The following is a 21,978-nucleotide window of genomic DNA, read 5'->3' as shown; positions in this document are numbered from 1 at the left end:
TCGCGCCCCTGCGGGGAGTAGTTGAAACATTAGGGTTCTTGTCACTCCCTGTAGCATGAGGCAGTACCGAAAACCCCAGTCAGGTTGCACAGGTAGTCCAGCTCCACAGGATGGACACATCCATACGTGCATCACATGGAAGTTTGTTGTTGTCCTCCCAGCACAAGTTTTTACGCGCAGGAAGGGAAATCCCAGGAGACCAGGGGCCGTTTACATGCGGAGAGTGGACTAGGGATGGAGAAGGCAAAAAACCCAGCAGCAGGACCGTTTTCTGCTACTTTGTACGGAGGGAATAGGAGGACAAAAAGGACCTCCAGAAGGATATATATGTGCCATGTTTTCAGAACCAATGGTCATAATCAGACTGTATTAGGGTGGCATATGGTGGCCGGATGTCCTGTAGGGGTAGCTGGATCACAGCTCAGCACCATGCAGCTCAATTGGCATTTGCAGAGAACACCAGAAGTGGTAGGTCTACGTTGGTGTCCCCTGTTCTCTTCACAGCATGAAGCAGTTCACACTGAGCACATGTGACAAATGTGAAAGAGTCTGGAGACTGCCATCGAACATTATGTTCGTAGTTTCATCCAGCAATGACATGTATTGGAAGTGGTCAGTAATATGTCTGGGTAGGAATATCCGTGTGAGGACTGCATAGACCTCCTCCACATGTTAGCCAATGGTTCTCTCTCTTACTGCCTGTAAAGGTACCGGATGAAATCCTCAGAGCCACTTTCATACCTTACCGCTGGGTGCATTGGGTCCTGGGTTCCTCCTGGTAACAGATGATAATGCCCGTCCTCAAGTGGCTAGAGTGTGCAGTTTTTAACATGCCAATTGGCATTAATTGCCCTGGCCCCTCACTTCCCTAGACTTGAATACAATTGAGAACTCTTGAATATTTACTGTATCGGAGCATGTGATGCTGTGGTGATGAATCCCCTCATGCTAGTTTGATCAGCGTGTAACTTTAGTTTTTTTTACATAATTTCTGGTGTAATTTTGAAATCCCAGTCCTCATGCGGTTGATGATTTTGGTTTCCATTAACTGTTGTTACATATAGAGTGTATATAAATCAAGATTTTTTAAATTGAAATTTTCATTCATTGAGATCCAGTGTGTGATTTAAGTGTTTCCTTAATTTTTGAGCACGTGTAATCTGCAGAGGCACAAATACATACCTCAACATGATCATGATCAACTCAGATTTCCAATCTCTCCCATTCATTTTCAATGGAAGGTCATTTCTAAGATCAATAAGGCCTACAATCTGTCAGTATCAAAATTAAATACAAAACCAGTCTTAATTGAAAGAAAACTAGTTGACAAAAAGATTAAATCCCATTTGGTGATATTGCATAACAATAGTTTTTTAAGCTATTTTTTTTTTTGACCGGGAACACCACAAGTGTGATTTTTATAATATTTGTTGTAATAAAAGCTTTTTCAAAACAAATTTCGTGATTAAACATTAGATCATGCTAGTGTGATAACGGTGCACACATTTGTTCATGTTTTATTTAATATTGATAAAATTATCCTCAAATAACACTTGTTTTTTCACTCAAAAATTGATGTACGACCAGCTCAGATGAATGAGGCCATACAATGAATCGGTTCCAAAAATCAACACAAAAACAGTCCTAATTTGAAAGAAAACAATCTGACAAAAAGATTGATACCAATTTAGTTGATAATATTGCATAAACAAATATTAAAAAGCTATTTTTTGAATAACATTAAAAAAAGTTTAATGAAAATAAAACCAATTTTTTTGGTGAAGTAGTTAGGCCCTGTGTAACCAAAGTCAGTAAATCTTAGTCTAATGCTATAACATTAAGTAACTTTTTTCAGGAAAATTCTCTCTGGGTCGAAATGACCCGAGCACAACCTGAGGGTTAAACATTAAAGTAATCAAATTAATATAAAACCATGCTATTTGCCACTGCCAGGGCATTAACGTTTTTGGTAGAAAACTATTTTTATAGTTTCTTCTTATCATAACATTATAACAGGCACCTTCCGAGTAGAGACCTGCACTATCGTGGGACCCAACGCAACAGAGTGTAGCGCGGGACAACACTTGATGGGGGTGCGGGCAGGTAGAGACTCGTGTGTGTGGGATGGGGGAGAATAAGGGTGTACTCACACTAGGCAATCTTAACTGTGCCCGAGGGCTTTTGACCCCAAAAGCCTGTTTTTGTCGTTTTGACTAGTTATCGCTCCATGCTGTGCTCAGGAAACGCGTGGGTTCATTTAGCCATCTCTGGCCCGGTTGGATAAGGTGGGCCAGAGCAAGGTTCAGTTGGGCTCGGTTTCAGTACGCATGTATTGGTGAGCGCTAAATGGATACGTGCAACCTGATTTGGTGGTACATTTCTGAGCAGGAAAAAAAAGTGATAGATCTGTTAAGCAATATATTGTGAGAGGGTCATGTGGTTACTTTAACGGCGTCCCAAATGACTCAAAATAATGAACCACACAAAGTTAACAAAACAATGCACTCCACTGTGCTGAGCGAGAACACTTCTCTGCTGTCTTCACGTGCTATCAGAAACTTCCTATCCTCCCACTTATGAAGTGGCGATTTTGAGCATGTTTGCATTCTTTTTCTGTTAAAAGTAACAGTGAACAGTGGGTTGTTGAATGTTGATGCTTTTAGCCTTAATATTTTATCGTGAGCGCCATTCATGAGCTCTGCTTGCAGTCTTAGGCCCACCCCAAATGCATTGGTTGAGACACTTGATGACGCCCATCCCAAGCCAGTAATGATCAACATCCCACCCCTCCTGTGACCCATGGGCCTGTCTGTACTACCACATTAACTTGCCCACCCTATATATATATATATATATATATATATATATATATTAATATATATATACATATATATCAGTCAAGTCACTTTTATTGTCACACTCACCACAGCACATGTGCCTTGGTGAGTAAAATTCTTGGGAGCGTGCTCCAGAAATTGCAGAACAGTTAACATATAACCATACAGACTTCAACAGGTGAAAACAAATGTGCAATATATGCACATACATATAGTCATACACACAGTGTACTATTGAACATACTTACAGTTAGCACTACACATTTTACGCAACATGTACAGATACATACAGTTTTAGCACTACACATTATACACTATACACAGAATGTACATATTCTCATTATGTAAACATATATACGCATGAAAATATGCTAAGGTGCAACAGAGTGTACGTGGGCTGGATACAGAAATGTTTATGGATGTTGCATTGGATGGAATCCAGTGGTAGCAGGTAGATTATTGTATTAAATAGTTCGGTGTTGAACTGTTAAAGTTAAAGTTAAAGTGCAGTGTGTGGCATACCATATTGTGGAGTATGCTGTAAGGTGTATTAGATCAGACTGTTCAAAAGTCTGATAGCCTGAGGGAAAAAGCTATCCCTCAGTCCGGCTAGTGCGGGATCGGATACTGCAGAGACATCTTCCTGAGGGCAGCAGAGAGAGCAGTCTGTTGGGACGGATGGCTGGAGTCCACTGATGATTCTCCGGGATGTTCCTTATACACCGCCTGGTGTAGATGTCCTGGAGGGAGGGAGCTCACCTCCAACAATGTTGGCTGGCAGTTCCGCACGACCCTTTTTCAAGAGCTTGTGTTTGCCAGCGGTGCTGTTTCCAAACCCACGCAGTGATGCAGCCCATCAGGATGCTCTCTATAGTGCAAGTGTATAATGAATCTGAGATGCTGGGGCTCATTCCAACTTCCTCAGCCGTCTCAGGAAGAAGAGGCGTTGATGTTGCCTTCTTCAGCACTGCATCATGTGGTGTAGACCAGGTGAGATCTTCACTGATGTTAACGCCGAGGAACTTGAAGCTGCTTACCCCGCCGCTCCACAGGTGTCATGTCGATGGTGATGGGTTTGTGTGTTCTTTGCTCTGTCTCCTGAAAACATCCTCAACCAGCTCCTTGGTCTTTGTCGATGTTGAGTGAGAGATGGTTTTCTCCTGACAACCATTTAGTCAGGGTGCTCACCTCCTCTCTGTAGGCCGTCTCATCGTTGTCGGAGATCAGGCCTATCACTGTTGTGTCATCACGAATTTGATGATGACGTTGGAGCTGTGTATGGCTGTACATGTCATGTGTGTACACAGGGAGTACAGGAGCGGGCTGAGGACACAGCCCTGAGGAGCACCAGTGTTGAGGGTCAGCGGGGATGAAGTGTTGTTGCCCATTCTGACCACCTGACTTCTGCCTGCTGGGAAGTCCAGGATCCAGCTGCACAGAGATCTGTTTAGGTCCCAGAGTCTGGAGCTTCGCAACAAGTGTTGGCAGGCACTACTATGTTAAATGCTGAGATGTAGTCCACAAACAGCATTCTCACATAGGTGTTCTTATTTTCCAGGTGGGAGAGAGCAGTGTGTTGGGGAAAGCAATAGCATCGTCTGTAGAACGTTGCTGCGATATGCAAATTGTAGCGGATCCAATGACGAGTCTCTCAAAACACACTTCCTGAAGATGGGTTTGAGAGAACGGGCCTCCAGTCATTCAAGCATGCGATTTTATTTTTCTTTGGTATGGGCACAATAGTGGATTTTTTTAAGCTTGAGGGAACCACAGCCAGAGAGAGGGAGGGGTTGAAAATGTCTGTGAAAACCCTGGCTAGTTGGAACGCGCATGCACACGGCCTGGATGGCCATCAGGACCCCGCAGCCTTGCGGATATTCACCCGTCGGAAGGATCGGGTTACATCTGCGACAGAGACAGAGAGTGCACTCACATCTTCTGCAGCAGCTGCGGGAGCGCTCTCTGTGTGGGCGGTGTTGTGAGCCTCGAAACGAGCATAAAAGTTATTAAGCTCATCCGGTAGAGAGGCGGCAATGTTCACAGTAGCTGGTTATTTTCCCTTTAAAGTCTGTGATGTTATTGATTCCCTGCCAACAGGCCTCTTGCATCGTTGGTGTTGAATTGTTCTTCAACTTTGGTTTTTGTATTGTCTTTTTGCAGCTTTGATGGATTTCCTGAGATCGTAACTGCTTGTTTGCGATCATCAGCGTTTCCGGATTTAAAAAGCGGATGTCCGCGCTGACAAGGCTGCTCGAACATCGCTATTAATCCACGGTTTTAGTTGGGTGTAGATGTGATTGTTTTTTGTCGGCACTACATCTTTTACAACACTTCCTTATGAAACACGTTACAGTTTCTGAGTACGCATCTATGGTCGTCATCAGGCGCTGCCCGGAACATGTCCCAGTCCACGTGATCAAAACAGTCCTTGTAGTATAACTGCGTCTGAGTGGTCCGACCAGCATTGAATTATCCTGAGGGCGGGTGCTTCCCTGTTTCAGTTTCTGCCTATAAGCAGGCAGCAGCAGAATCGAAGAGTGATCCGATTTGCCAAAAGGTGGGCGTGGGGAGAGATTTGTAGGCGTCCCGGAAAGGGAGAGTAGCATGGTCCAGTGCACGATCACCACGGGTGTTGATGGTGATGTGTTGTAAATATTTCTAAGCTATTGTTCTGAAGTTTGGCTTTGTTAAAGTCCCCCATAACAATAACGCTGCATCTGGGTAACACGGTTTCCCTGCTCCACTTATATTCCCACACAGTTCCTTGAGTGCCTGGTCTGTGTTGGCTTGAGGGGGAATGTAAACAGCTGTGATTATGACCGCTGTAAATTCCCTCGGTAGCCAGAATGGTCGACACAGAAGCATCTGAAATTCCAGATCGGGGAGCAGAAGGATTTAATAGAGTGTAGGTTCCTTTCATCACACCACGATTGTGATAAATAAACAAACGCCCCCACCTCTGCTTTTCCCTGTGATCTCTTTCGTTCTATCCGAGCGGTGCACGGATAACCCCGTAAGCTCGATGGCTGAGTCTGGAACCACTGCAGACATCCAGGTTTTTCAGTGAGGCAAATAATGCAGCAGTCCCTTGTTTCTCGTTGGTATGAGATACGTGCCCCGCATTTCGCAAAGTTTATTGTCCCAGTGACCGAACGTTAGCCAGCAAAAATGGATGGGAGAGGAGGTCGGAGGGGACGACTTCTGAGTCTGACAAGGACGCCTGCTCTCTTCCCTCTTTTCCCGGCGCGTTTCCTCGGTTGCGCCCGTGCAGCCCAGACAAAGGGCTCTGATGCGGTGTCTGTAAACAAAGCGACAGCGTTCAAGAACTCAAAGTCCAGTTTGCGTTCCGCAACGTAGGAACCAATGTTTAGAAGCGTGTGCCTGTCGTAGACAGTTATACAAACAACATCCACACGTTGAACAACAAAAAAAAAAAACAAGTAAAACACAAACGAAAAACTGCAAAGTTTACTCGGAGCTCGCAACACGGCCGCCATGCTCGGCCACCATCTTGGGTATTCCATATATATATGTATGTGTAATATATATATATATATATGTATGTATGTAAGTTTTTGTTTACATAATGTGTATAATGTGCATATTATTATGCATATATAATACAAACACATGCATGTACATATTTTAAGATATATATTTATATACAATAAAAATATAAGAATATAATTTATACATGTAAATACATGTAAATATTTGAAAATATTTACTATATGTGTGTGTATTTTATACTTACTAATAATATACACAGTACGCATACATATATTATGTAAATAAAAACTTTTATTTTGGATGTGATTAATTGCGATTAATCGTTTGACGGCACTAATATATATACAGTATATATATCTGACGTTGAGTGGCTTAACAAAAGGATACGACAACTGTAGCCAATTTCCTTGACACATCTGTGTCTGGTGGCTCTTGATGCCTTGACCCCAGCCTCAGTCCATTCCTTGTGAAGTTCACTCAAATTCTTGAATCAATATTGCTTGACAATCCTCATAAGGCTGCGGTTCTCTCGGTTGGTTGTGCATCTTTTCTTCCACACTTTTTCCTTCCACTCAATTTTCTGTTAACATGCTTGGATACACCACTCTGTGAACAGCCAGCTTCTTTGGCACTGAATGTTTGTGGCTTACCCTCGTGAAGGGTTCAATGATTGTCTTCTGGACAACTGTCAGATCAGCATTCTTCCCCATGATTCTGTAGCCTGAACCAAACTGAGAGACCATTCTGAAGGCTCGGGAAACCTTTGCAGGTTGTTTTTGAGTTGATCAGCTGATTGGCATGTCACCATATTCTAATTTGTTTGAGATAGTGAATTGGTGGGTTTTTGTTAAATGTGAGCCAAAATCATCACAATTAAAGAGAACCAAAGACTTAAACTACTTCAGTCTGTGTGCACTGAATTTATTTAATACACGAGTTTTCACAATTTGAGTTGAATTACTGAAATAAATTAACTTTTTCACAACATTTTAATTTATTGAAAAAGCACCTGTATATATATATATATATATATTATATATAATTAATATATATACACACACACACACACACACACACACACACACACACACACACACATATATATAATATATATATATATATATTATATATATATATATATATATATATATAATATATATATAAACATTTTTAATATTAATATATTGCATTTTTTAATATGCAAAACTGTTGCTCAATTATAGCATTGGGTGTTTTGCTTTCATGTTATGAATGTGGCACACCCTATCAAAATGCATGTTTTAAAAGGAGGGGTAAAAAAGAGGATAGAAAATAAGCCATTACTTCTAAATGCCTGTGTTTTTGATGTGAAAATCTTGCCAACATTATAAGTGGACCGCAAAAACCATTTAAAAAATAAAACTAAATACATACATACATATGCAGTTTTTGACCCCTTTATTGTAAAAGATTTATTATTGGTTCACTGGCAGAGGCAGGGAATTGACAAGAACAGACAAAAAGGAGTATGAAATATTTAGGTGCTTTTATTTGTGTTATCTTTGAGTTACATGTGGTTTTGATGACAGAGATGAATTAAGAGAAAGTAAAAGAAAAACGCAAGAAAATAGGACTTTGGAATGGAGGAGTAAAACGGGTGAGGGAGTAAAAATAAAGATGTTTTTCTTTTGTTTATTTTTTCTCATCCTCACTTTGTTTTTCCTCTGTGTCTTTCTCTTTGTGCTCACATGTCTTTCTTTCTTAATATTTCTGTCTCTCCAAGAAAACAAATGGAAGACATTGATAAAGAGGGTGGCACTCTGTTACAGAGATGCACCATCTCTTTAAATATTTCCAATGCTTATCCATTTATGAAAGGAAACATGGCAGAGAGAACAGAGAGATTGTGATTTTGTTTTTTTTTGATTTTAGAGAATATTTTTATTGAAATAATCACATTAGCTCCATAGGACTCACATTCAGACAGCCCAAATTCTATCAGACCTCCAGTTTAGACATATTTCTTGAAGAGGACAGATAGACCCATGGGGAGACTGAAAATGTAACAAGATGTTTTTGGTAATGAGAGGAGGAAGAGAGATGGTTGATGGAATGAGATTATTCTTCCTCTTTCTCCTCTCCATGTGTGGATGACATAGCATGATGTTCTTGTAGTCTACGTTGCCAGCCACATCTGGAGGGAAGGCAGCCCAAAGATTTTTCATCTAGAAGAAAATAATCAGAAGATATTAAATAATTATTCAATAAATGGTTTAATGCTTTGTAAATGGTTTAATGCTTTGGAAAAAAAAATCCATATGTCTCCATATATGGCTCAGTTCCACTCCTTCCAGTGTAGAGCGCTTTTCATAATACACATTCAGTATTTTTACAATGCACAATTTTTGTTTCAATCAGACTGAATCATTCCAATTGATCAATCTGAAATGTAGTGTTTACATGAATGCAAAATAAAGTGATCGGGTTGATGTGTGCATTTTTTATGTCACAAATTTCAAATCGGAATAGATTTTTTTTTTTTAAATTTTTACATGTGCCACATGCACAACAATATAGTTTCCTCACAGTTTGCACACAATAACCACTCTCCTACACGGTTTCTTCATTTGTTTTTAACAGCAGAAATAATATTTATAAATTTCTGGATAAATACAAGATAAAACCACTGTGCTGTGCTGCTCATATTTATCACGCAGTAAAAATGCCCATCCCTGTGGCCAAAACGGGTTGCCTGTGGATGAGAATCCGAAACAAGGACTGGTGGGAGGTTGTCCTGCTCCTCTTCACAGACGTCAAGTGAAAGGAGGGTTTTAAAAAGACAGAAAACACCGCATTTATACATCACTTTATTCAAAAAGAAGAACCGCTCGTTCTGCACGTCATATGTCATTACGCTATTTCTGCGTCATTGCACATGCGCAGTCCTTTCAGTTTCGGGGTTCAATAAATTCGCTAAATTTTAAATTCATGTACATTTTGAGATTACTAAAATGTATTTATACAAAATTATATTAGAATTTATAAAAATGTATCACATTTATCAGTTTGGAGCTGGGCAATAATGTAATTGTATGTCTAAGAGATATTTTTCACTTTTATCACAAACAAACCTGCACAATTAGAATTTTATTCATGGCGGTAGCACTAATGGTATGGGATAATTACACATACATGAAGCTTAAAGTATGAGAAACTGTAACTGTGGTTCCTGAATTAGCAAACACCACTAATTAAAATGAATACAACTACAACTAACCTCCTCAGCGGTAAATCTGTCACACTGGGTGGTCAGGAGTTCCTCAAGGCTAGAAAATAAAATAAAATGTTACATTCTTGAAAATGGCCTTTCACCATAGTTGTTTATTCATTCTCTAGTGTGAACACCAATAGGTCAGGATACTTACAATTCCTTCTTGATGGTGCCTGTAGCCTCAGGGTCCAGGACTTTGAAAGCACTCAAGATAACATCCTCAGGATCAGCGCCTAAATGAACAGTTTGATGAATAAATGTTGTGAATTCTTGATCTGAATGCTTGATGTGAGATGTCAACACTTCAATTATACAATATAATATAAAAACAATATTTTTATTTTATTTTATTTATTTCCAACAACATTACAAAAAATGTGCTGCCATAAATCTAAGATATCTGATGTTTCCAGGGCACTGCTATGCAGAGATTGTTCTGGGTGGCTGCTTACTCAAGTCAAAAGTGCCAATGTAAAAGTATTTATGATATTCTGATCACTAGATATGATTTAGGATTCTCCTTCATTGTAAGTAAGTTTAAGTCTAAAGGTGCTGCTTTGCACTTTTGTCATCGAGCTGTAGCTCAAACAGTGAAGCATGGTGCTATCAACACCAAGGTCATAGCTTTGATTCCTAAAGAAATTCTTGAACTAATTAAATCTTTATCTTTAAAGCACTGTAATAAAAGTGTAATAAAAGTGTCTCCCAAATGCATGTAAATGTCCAAGCAAGTTAGAGTTATGTTTCAGATAAAGTTTACAAAGTTTAATAAATACTTAACCCTAACCAAAATTATTAGCAACAGGCATTACAAGAATAAACTAATCCAGAAAAGATTTGGACTCACCCTTCAGCTTCTCACCAAACATGGTGAGGAAGACAGTGAAGTTGATGGGGCCACTAGCCTCTTTGACCATGGCTTCCAGCTCCTCGTTTTTTTTCACATTTTTTATAGCTGACCCATGGAGGCCAGCACATCTCTCCGATCATCCTTGCTGATAATAACCATCCCTGTTCTGATCGATGATTGTGAAAGCCTGTTTGTTTTCGAGAGTGTTAGACATTTAATTAACTTCAGGTTATCAGGTCTTGTTGTTTTCCTGCAGAACACCTATAAAACTTGAGATGACATCTGAGACCAAGAAGTATCTTGGCAGCTGCTGGCCCACTTGTCTTTCTAAGCTGTTGAAAGGTGCATGGAATGTAAAAATAAGACTGGGGTATATTTAAAGGGGGGGGGTTACATTTGCCAGGCCCAAGTAATCTCTTTACCAACCCTCCTTACTACTTTACAATAGCTATAAAACTGTAAGTGTATGTATAAAATGTAAGTATAGTTAACGCTCATGCCATTGTTTTATTGAACATAAAACCAATACTACACATTGTGATTACTTTCTTCCAGTGGTTTAATAGTTCTAAAATCAACCACTTTCTGAGTTACTAGTTAACACACCAGAAATTTGCAACCTAAAATTTCAAGGTTTTCAAACTCATGAGCATGGGAGGATGTAATTAATGACTTACATTTAAAGGAACTTAAGAGGATAGTTTTAACATTAATCAAATCAGCAATGTATTGCACTTAGGTTTAGCAGAGATTTACCTCCTTGTACTCCTGGATCTGGCTCTGCTCAAACATGGAGAAGACATTAGAGCTGCCGCCCTCTGCCTGCTGCCTCCTCTTGGCCTTCTTGGGTGCCTAGAGGGAAAAACATACACAAAAAATGAAACAATATGCTAAAATATTTTGCTGCTCAAAATGTAACAAAATGTATCTATCTATCTATCTATCTATCTATCTATCTATCTATCTATCTATCTATCTATCTATCTATCTATCTATCTATCTATCTATCTATCGCCACAGATTAATCTCTCATCAAATGATAAAGCGTGTTCATCAATTATTGTCATAATAAAAAACAGTGTGTGTGTGTGTGTGTGTGTGTGTGTATATATATATATATATATATATATATATATATATATATATATATTATTATTATTATTATTCAAGTACGTTTAAAACAAGTACGTTTAAATTGTTTAAAAAAAAAAAAACACTCACCATCTCACAGAGTTTTTGCAGTTGGTTAAAAGAGGGGAAGTATACACCACACTGATGTGACTGACATCTTCGTAGTTCCCTTCTGGGGTCTTATATACCAGCCTGAGTGTGCTAACTTTAGCCTGAACATCAGGTTTAGGAAAGTGAGAGCTGGTGAAAGTACAAAAGAGGAGGTATATGGGGTGCTTTGGTGTCACTTTTCATTCCCAAAATAGGATTTGCACGCCTTGGAATGAGGTGAATTCAGTCCAGTAATTTTGGCAATAGTTTGGTTTAACTAGCGGACAAATATGGCAAGCCAAAGAAATTGTTGCTGCCTTGACTTAAGGGCTCAGTTTCTTTTCATATTATTGACTCTGTCTTGTAAGACTGAACAGTTACAGCAAGAAACATTCTTATTATCAGTGATGAAAACTGCTTAATATTCTAATCATATTATCATGTAACTAAAGACCAAACAAGATATTGTGAGTTAGTGTTATTCACCTATTCAAAAGATCTAAACTATTGAGCCTCTTTATTATAGCCATACATTACTACTATTACAGTTAATGAGGATTTGGTGAGTTTGAATATTTATAAGACCTTTTTTAAGGCGTATATAGCTTAAGGTCTAAAAGTGTTCAGCAATATTCTTTCATAATCTACTGAAATATCCAATATATATAATATAACACATTCTTGTGTGTCCAGTAAGAAAGCCTTTTTCTTTGCACATACAGTGCAAATATAATGTAAATATAATGACATATCCTGCTAATACCTCTATCAGTCTTGAAAGTAAAATATTACTATATTATGTAGCTTATATTAGCTTACATATAAGCTCATGTAGCTTATTATTTATGATAGATTAGCTTTTGTTCCCTACATAACATTTTTTTGTGTTTCTATGTTTTTCACTCCTCTTGTAATACTTGTGTAAGTCACTAACTGTAAACATAAATAAATGTAAATAAGTTGTTGAACATTAAAAAATGTAAATTAGTTAAGATTTGCTGTAAACAGTTGCTAACTACCAACGCATTGACATATTGGCAAGTGATAAAGGTGCTGTATTTTATGGTATATATTATATTGATAAATGTCTGAATGCAAGGCAAGTTTGATGACTAAACATATTTTTCAAGTACTGGGACTCTATATTGGGGAGCTTATAGGCTCCTGGTATAGTCCAAAACAGTGTTCTGAAGCCCTCCCACTTCACACCATATATGCATTCATAGCAGGACATTTATCATGGTCCCAACACTGAAGGTATGTATTTAAATACAGGGTTGTGGGAACTGACACTACCTCTCTGCAGGGAGCTTGCTCTTGTGGTCTTTTTTATTTGTATTTCGGGTGACTGCTTATAGCTATTTGTTATGCCATAAACACATTTCTTAAACCTGTCTTCAGATTGCTTTGATATATTAAGTATTTATGCTAGACAGTAATAAAAATAACTCTTTGGGGGGAAACTCCTCCAGAAAGCAGGCAAAGAGCCCTTCCTTTAAAATCACAGCCATTACAGTTCACAGCATCGCAATATCTCATAACTAGGCGGCAGTTTTTTGCTATCCCAATAGCTGCATTCGTTACCTAATGCTGCGTTCGAGACAGGTTTTTGAGCCCGTAACTCATGACTTCAAATCATGACTTTGTAGCGTTCCAGGCAAGTCATGCCAAACAGCCTGAACGCAAGAAATTGTAGCTAGATTATTAATTTTATTGCAACGTTATATTGTTTTAACGAAACAGCTGATCTCCGGTCAGAACGCTTTGTCTCGTCAGCTTGAGGGTTTGATGGAGAAGCAAGCTGCAAACACTGTTCTTCTCGAAGATGCTATCCAGTGTCTTTGTGCTCTTGAGCAAAAGTTTGACGAGCAAAGACCGCAAGAGGAACAAAGACCGCGGGAAGAGCCATTACATAAAAGGATAAAGAGGGCGCACAACGTGGGCATTGCGGTAAGTTGAGTTTTATTTTAGCGGACAATATAGTAGTAAAGATATGTATAATAAAGGCTAGATGGTTTGGCCCGCACCGCATTTGGCGGACATCTTACCACGGGGAGCTCGCTCGCTCACTCGTAGTATTGTATTTCAATGGTGCATGCACTTTTAAATAACAATAACTTGCTCCATTTTCTACCGATTTTTCAAACAGTTTTGGTTTGTTATAAACGTTAGAGATGAACCTGTGACACTTAGGGTGGCCATTCGTGCCAGTCCACCCAGACACACCCGAACATGTTTTTCAGGTGCGTTCTCCGGAAGTCGCGTTGGTCGACCGCATACGTCATCGAGGGTTCTCACATTTCAGTTAAAATACATTAGAAAATTCAGATTTATTTCTTTTAAGACATACAATCATTGTAGTTTCATTTTTACCCTTGAAATTTAACGGTTGCTTTTCTGAAATTGAACCCGAAATATTAAACCTTGATGACGTATGAGGGTCAGTTATTTTTGACCCTTTCGTTGTTGTAGTTGTCCGGCCTTTTAACAGTTTGTCACGTCTGTAAGTTACACAACGTCGTTTGAAAACTTTTGTTTCCAGCCAATGTAACGTTATGTGTGCATGTATTAAAAGCGTTTTTCATTCAATGTTACAGGAAGCTGTAAGGCGCCTTCACAATTCGGAAAAACAACCCACATAAATATGATCCACAAACTGGGTAAGACTGCTGTTTTTCTGCTATGTTTATTTGGCCTTTGTGGGCCATGCTGTTTATGGGGTTTTACATATTCCTTTTAAATGTATTTAATGACACACTTCTCTCTTTCCACACAGAATAAGTTTGCCTCGTAACCAAGCAGTCATGACTTATCAGCTAGAGGAATTGAAATCAACTTTTGCAGATGCAGACCCTGAGTGTATACAAGGTAATTTTAAAATGTTTGTTTCAACAATTTTAATGTCCATAATTTTAGTCTCTTATATTTTGTCCATCTTATGATTTCAATAGTGTAGTTTCTGTCACTTATCTGAATTTTCTTTTATTCAGCGTGTTGCAAGACATACTTTGAAACACTTCGGAGAAAGTACAATTTGTCAGAAAAGCCAGAAAAGCCAGAAAAGTCCCAGCTAAGAGATGCCATTAAAACAGGAGCTAAAAACCGACAAAGGAAAAGACGGGTAAGTGTAGAAATTCATCAACTTGTCTTTAAAGGGATAGTTCACCCCAAATTGAAAATTCTGTTATTTTCTTCTGATAACCACAAAAGAAAATATTTTTAGGAATGTTTGAAATCAAACTGATCATGAGCTCCAATCACTTCCATAGTATTTTTTTTTTCTACTTTAAAGTCAATGGGGCTCATGATTTGTTGGATTATAAACATTCCATCTTTTGTGGTTATCAGAACAAAGACATTTACAGGTTTGTAACAACATGAGAGTGAGTACATTGACAGAATTTTCATTTTCGAGTGAACTATTCCTTTAAGTTTGATACATTTCTGGGTGTTTTTAGTGGTTAACACATTGTGTGGTTTTGCAGTTGCTGGATTCCAGGTCCAAGGTTGTTCAAACCGATGCAGAGAGAGAGCTTTGGCAGACTGCAACAGTGGAGCTGATGTCTGACGAGGAGGATGCCATTGTTGATGGAAGGCCAGTGTGGATTGTGAGGTCTCCATCTCACAGGAACCCACAATTGTCAGAACTTTGTGAGGAGCTTCAGCGCAGATTGGAGGCAGACATGCGCTACACTATTTTGCATCATCAGCGTGTTAAGGCTGATGGAAATGGACATGATGGACCTTCCTTTATTCAACTTTAACTAAACTGCACTGGTTTTGCAATTTTAATAATTGCACCACAAACTGCACATTTTCACTTATTCTCTTCTATTTTATCTTATTCTTTGTATACTTATTAGGTTAGATTTATTTAGATTCATATTCTGCAACTTATTTTCTTTTAATATTGTTTGTGTTTGCTGTGTTTGGTTACATTTTAAATACTTTGTGCTGTGTGTACATATTAAGTAGTTTATTTAGTTTTATATTCTGTAACAGTATAATATTGCTTGTGTTTAGTAAAATTTTATAAAAGTACTTTGCTTTGTGTACATATTATTTAGTTTTATATTCTCTAACTGTTATAATATTGCTTGTGTTTGGTTAAATTTTATAAAAGTACTTTTTTCCCCTGTACAGTTCCTATAGTTTTATTTATATATTTAATGCTTTATTTATATATTTAATGCTTTAAGTGTTTTTGGTTTAATTTAAAAAAAAAAGAAATTCTGAATCCATTCTGTTTTTCCATTTTTGAGGGGGTTGGGTTGTATAGTGGGTGGGGTGGTTATGGTTTATTAACATAGCTGGCCAAAACCAATCAAGTCACTATGCTATGAGGGCTTGGGTTGGGCTAAATGAAAACCGTGACCAATCAAATACTAGTATCAGGAAATTGACAGGTCACTGTCCCAATAGTTGTCAGGGTTTGGGGAAAACCAATCATTAAAACAACCAATCAATGTTGAGAAAAAAACACCAATAAGGACAGCAGAGGTGTGTCAAGGTGTGAAGTGAAAGGGCTCTTGAGGTGTGAAAATGTCTCCTGACAACATTCTTCAGGGGATTACTTGCCATGGCAACAAATGGCTGCATATACCACGGGGATATCCCTTCAGCAAGATACATCCGAATTGGTATCATTACGGGAGTTTCCTAACTTGGTGGAATTAGAAGTTTACCCTCAGTGGAACTAGTAGATACTTCCGAAAATCAGTGGAGTATACAGGAGTTTCCTAGTACGGATACACCTCTTTTCATGCAGTGACGCTTCTGTGGGATTGAGAAAGTGAGTGTGCCACCTACAGGGGGCGATATTGAATTGCTCTTACAGAGACGTGAATTGTTCTGGATTTTTACCCTTCAGACTTTATCACTTATGGGTATGAATGATGAAGCATTATTTAATGTGATGTTATGAAATATGATTATTACATATATGACATCATTAATGATATTATTTTATATTTATATTATTGATTATATATATATATTTTGTATTTACTATGTACGTAATTGTGCAGTTAACAATGTGATGTGGTGTTAATGATTATTCAATTACTAATCTTGATTGGATATTGATGATTCTTCACTGTGATTTGTCATGTTGTTTTAAATATAATGGAGTTTGAATACAATGTTGATGCCTGACGAAGATCATACAATCGAAACGTTGCTATTAATTTTTTTGTTTTGCAAGTTGATAGTCTGCGGGATTTTCTTGTTTTCTAACATTAAAATGCCCAAAATAATTTGGCTTTGTAATTGCCTTCATGTTTAAATCAAATAAAACCAAGTGGTGATCTGAAAACCCAACAGGTAAAACAACAACATTCATCACCTTATTATTCCATGTTTTATCAATATAAAATCTGTCTAGTCTTGCCCCACTAACCCTATTCTAAGATGCTTTAACCCACGTATATTGCCTAATCCCTATATTTATTTTCCTCCAAATATCAATCAAATTAAGCTCTTTTATCATTTTTGATAATACCACACTTAACTCATTATGAGGTTCCTCCCCATTCCTATCAATTATAAAATCAACAGTACAATTCCAGTCCCCTCCAATGATAACACACACCTGATCTCCAATTTTTTGAATAGCATTTTTTAGTTTCATAAAAAAAACTCCACCTGCTCAGACCCAATATTTGGTGCATAAACATTTATAAGCACAAACACAGTTCCCTTATATTCTATATGCACTAATAATACTCTTCCCTTCTTCTACAACTAAAATATTTACATTTATATTTTTTTAGAATAATATGGCTACACCAGAACTCAAATTTGTCCCATGGCTTTGCACACATTTTCCTTCCCACCATCTATCCCATTCCGACTCATTTTCTGTATTAGAATGTGTCAAAAAAAAAAAAAAAAAAAACAATATCTATCTTCTTAATTCTAAATAATTCTGACACCATTGCCAACTTATTTCCATCCCTACCCCATTTATATTTAAGGAGCCTGCTCTTAAAAACTCAGAAAAAGAGTGAAAAGACAAAGAATAGCCGACACCCTGTGTGTTTTAATCATTTTGTGAAGCGTTCGCCTTACTCTTTCTTAACTTCGTTAAGATCTTCCTTAACCGAAATCTTTTCTGCTTGCTAAGAACCTCATGACTAACGTTTCTTTGTAACAAAGTCATTGACACTATAAATTTCCTTATGTCTGGGAAGAAATCTTTGACTTCCACAGTCTTTCCAAAAGTTGCATCTAGAAAGTCATTTATTTCTTGCAGGGTATATGTGTCCTCCATGATTTGTGAACCAATATCTGAAATTTCAAAGACATTATCATCATCTCCCATTTCAGAATTAGTACACATTTCAACACTGTTAAATACTTCAGAATCATCAGTTTGAACCATCTCAACATTAATTTTTCCTTCGGCGACATCATCAGTCATCACCCTACTTTTCCCCATTTTAGATGCATCGGTTTGTCCAATAGAAATCTCTTTTTCCTCAATATCATCTTTCTGATCATTACTGCCAATCAAATCAGCATTAACAACATTCCTTTCCTCTATAATCTGAGTTAGTACTTTCTATGATTTGTTTCATCAGTATTAATCTGGACATCTTCATTTTGTTCCTGAACATCCTCAGCAGCAGCACTATGTTCAGCTACCTCTTCCTGCCTATCCTGGGCCTTATGTGGGCACGCCATCCGCTTATGCCCAATATTCCCACACTCAAAGCATTTCATGCTGCCAGTATTAGCGTAAACCACATACATTTTTCCCTCATGGCCAACTCTAAACGAAACATCCAACTCTGGCTGAAAACATAAAAACATAAACACTTGCCTCCTGAAAGACATAACGTGCTTCAAAGCTTCGTTTCTGCATCTCAGTGGAATAGTTCTAATCCCACTCGCAAACTTCCCATATCTCGCTAACGCTCTTTCAATTTCATCATTATGAATGAAAGGGGGAAAGTTAGACATGGTTGGCGTTACAAGCGGTGAAATGGTAAAAAAAATCTCCACCTACCACAATTGCTTCGCTTATCGACCGATTTGCTAGTTCTTCCTACTTTACAAACATCACTACCGCCTTGTTCATCCTCGATGCCGAAGAAATGTTTTCATATCGGATTAGTTCTCCAACCACCAGTAACACATCCTCCACCGTCATGCCTTGTGCAGGCACACACCTGATGCTGTGACGGAGCGACACAGGTGACACCACCACCTCCGCGGCCGCGGAGTGAGACGTCATCTCAGTGCCGCAAAAAGTTTCCAAATAAACAAAGTCTTTTCTTCCTTGGTCAAAAAAGTATTACTTCTAATAGAATTTAATTAATGTGCAGTAGAAAATAGAAATATGAAAAAAAAAAAAAAAACTCCCGTACTCCTCATGAAACCCTCACGCACACCCCAAACACTCCCAGCGTGCACCGGAAGAGAGAGAGAGAGATGAAGAGCAGGGCGACGCCAGGAACATTGTTAAATACCGCTGCTTTAGAACATTGGTTTTGAAACTTGTGAATCCATTAGAATCGTTAGAAGACAGATTCACGATTCATATATGAACAGATTTTTACGTGCACCCCTAGTTTTCTCTTCCTCTTCTCTAAAGCAGCAGAACATGGCCTCGCCCCCTTTGTTGTGTGTTCCCAGGTGCGGGGTTTAACTGGGTTTGTGAAGTAATGGACACGGGATGAAGCTTGTTTTAGTCCCTTACCAGCTGTTTTTGTAGACATTAAACTGCCAGAATTTTAAAAGACGATATCTCCGTTTGAATTGAACTTTCAGCGCTGCAACTTTGCAGATATTGTCTATGCTCAAACAGCAACATTACACATTAACTAACGTTAAAAAAGTGAAATTGCAATCAACCACCCCTTTTATTATTTTTATTTGTTTATTTTTGTGTAGATTTAAGGAAAGGAAGAAAAATTAGGAAATCTGGGAAAGAATGAAGGAGGCAGCAGTGAGGGAAGGAAATTATCATCAGAATGTAAGTTCTTTGAGAATGTGTGCATTATTACAGCTGATCACTGAAACGGCCAGCGATTCACTGAACGGGCCGTTTAACATCAAATCTGTGCTGGATATTAATATCCAAAGTATAGTGAAAACACTATTAATTAGCACAGTAACAAGATCGGTAGTTTAAGACATTAACTTGTAAGCACAAAACACAAGATACTTCTCTTTTCAATATGAATAAGGCTTTATTAGATAAATCTAAGACATATAAACTAATCTAACACATAAGCACACGCACTCACACATAAAAAAAAAAGAAAAGGATACTCAACTGTGACGGCTGGGTGAAGGAAGGACTGGAAACAATAGCGAGTTTTGGTTCTTTAATGAAAATAAATAAACAGGGAAAAGACAATGATGCTGGGAAGACAAAAATCCAAGATGGTGATGAGGTGGTGAGGAATCCGGATGATGACGGTGAGAAGGCAGCAGGAGAGGATGGCACAGGAACTGCGGGGAATAGAGCCGAAGGTAAGTATTTGTGGCTGAGTGGAAGTGCGTAGAGTGGATGAGGTTCCGGGAAAACACGAACATCCAACGCAGACAACACTGAAGCCAAACAAACAGGGTAAGCGACATGAAACAACGATCTCACAAACACAAGACGTGAGACAAGCCAGTATAAAGGGAATGAGTAAAGAGTGACAGCTGTTGCTGATGACAATTAACGGAGACGCCCACAAACTAATCAGTGCAGACGCGAAACACACAGACTTCACCACAAAGTGCCAACACCCAGAGATCACGGTTTACCAACCATGACAGTACCCCACCCTCTAAGAGCTCCTCTTGGAGTTCCCAGAAGGGCCTACCTGCTGATTGTATTCATCAATAAGGGAGTGATCCAATATGTCCCTAGCAGGTACCCAACTCCTCTCCTCCGGACCGTAACCTTCCCAGTCCACCAGGTACTGGAATCCTCGTCCCCTCCGTCTCGAGTCCAGAATACGAGGCGGATTAATACGCGGTTCCCCCATCTACGAGACGCGGCGGCGGGGGAACCGGAGTAGGCGGATTAATACGTGCATAAAACACGGGTTTAAATTTGGACACATGAAAGGCGGGGTGTATCCTCCTGTACGCTAGAGGTAGTTTGAGGCGGACTGTCACCGGACTAATGATCTTGGTGATAGTAAACAGGCCAATAAATTTGGGAGCTAATTTATTAGAAACGGAACGCAGAGGAATGTTACTGGTAGAAAGCCACACCTTTTGACCCACGACGTAAACGGGAGGCTTTGACCGGTGGCGATCGGCCTTGACCTTAGTGCGCTCCCTCACCCGGAGCAGAGTCTCGTGGGCTCTGGTCCAGGTGCAGTGGCACCTCTGGACAAACGCGTGAGCGGAGGGGACCGCGACTTCAGATTCCAGACTGGGAAAAACTGGTGGCTGGTAACCTAAACTGCATTGGAACGGAGAAAGGCCCGTGGCTGACACTGGTAACGAATTGTGAGCATACTCCACCATAGAGAGTTGTTGACTCCAGGAAGAAGGATTCTTGGAGACCAAACATCGCAACGTCCTCTCTAAATCTTGGTTGGCTCGCTCAGACTGTCTGTTGCTCTGGGGATGATAATCCGAAGACAAGCTAACTGACGCTCCTAGCAATTTACAAAACTCCTTCCAAAATCTGGATATAAATTGAGATCCCCTGTCAGAAACCACGTCTACCGGGAGGCCATGAAGCCGAAAGACGTGATCTAGGACAGTGACCGCTGTCTCCTTGGCTGTCGGTAATTTGGGCAAGGGAATGAAATGTGCCGCCTTCGAGAACCGGTCCACTACGGTCAAAACGACCGTCATGCCATTAGAGGGCGGGAGGGCTGTAACAAAATCTAGAGCGATGTGGGACCATGGTCTCGAAGGGACAGACAGCGGTTGAAGGAGCCCATCAGGAGGTCGGTTAGATGACTTACCACTGGCGCAAACTGAGCAAGCCAACACAAAATCGCGGACATCACGAGCCATACGTGGCCACCAGAATCGTTGTTTAACCAACCCATTAGTTCGACTTATCCCTGGGTGACAAGCCACGTTAGAGCAGTGACCCCACTGAATGACTTCAGACCTTAACTCCTCCGGCACAAATAAACGGCTCGGTGGGCAACCGGACGGAGGCGTTACCCCTTGTAAGGCCGTCTTGACCTTCGACTCGACCTCCCATACGAGTGCTGAGACCACTAACTTCTCAGGTAAAATACACTCGGGAGTCACCGGGCGGGCGGAGGAATCAAAAAGACGTGATAAAGAATCGGGTTTGACATTTTTGGAACCCGGGCGGTACGATAAAGTAAACTCAA

General features: G+C 39.3%; 2 protein-coding genes and 1 pseudogene across 5 annotated transcripts in view; 2 read left to right on the top strand and 1 right to left on the bottom strand.

The window, feature by feature from the left end:
• Positions 1-21,978, top strand: part of LOC109087857 (NUMB endocytic adaptor protein) — a 590,428-nt gene that overhangs the window by 52,078 nt on the left and 516,372 nt on the right. The gene's annotated exons all lie outside the window — the stretch shown is intronic.
• LOC122140194 lies at positions 8,430-11,743 on the bottom strand (annotated as a pseudogene).
• Positions 14,301-15,538, top strand: LOC109045475 (uncharacterized protein C14orf93 homolog). The gene is made up of 4 exons (XM_042742899.1): positions 14,301-14,328; positions 14,445-14,536; positions 14,659-14,789; positions 15,154-15,538. Exons 2-4 carry the CDS (start codon positions 14,473-14,475, stop codon positions 15,430-15,432), a joined length of 474 nt encoding a protein of 157 aa, XP_042598833.1. The 5' UTR covers positions 14,301-14,328; positions 14,445-14,472; the 3' UTR covers positions 15,433-15,538.

The sequence above is a fragment of the Cyprinus carpio genome, chromosome B17 (assembly GCF_018340385.1).
Source record: "Cyprinus carpio isolate SPL01 chromosome B17, ASM1834038v1, whole genome shotgun sequence".
Taxonomy (NCBI): domain Eukaryota; kingdom Metazoa; phylum Chordata; class Actinopteri; order Cypriniformes; family Cyprinidae; genus Cyprinus; species Cyprinus carpio.
Note: the sequence above shows the minus strand (reverse complement) of the source record. Positions and strands in the feature narration are given on the sequence as shown.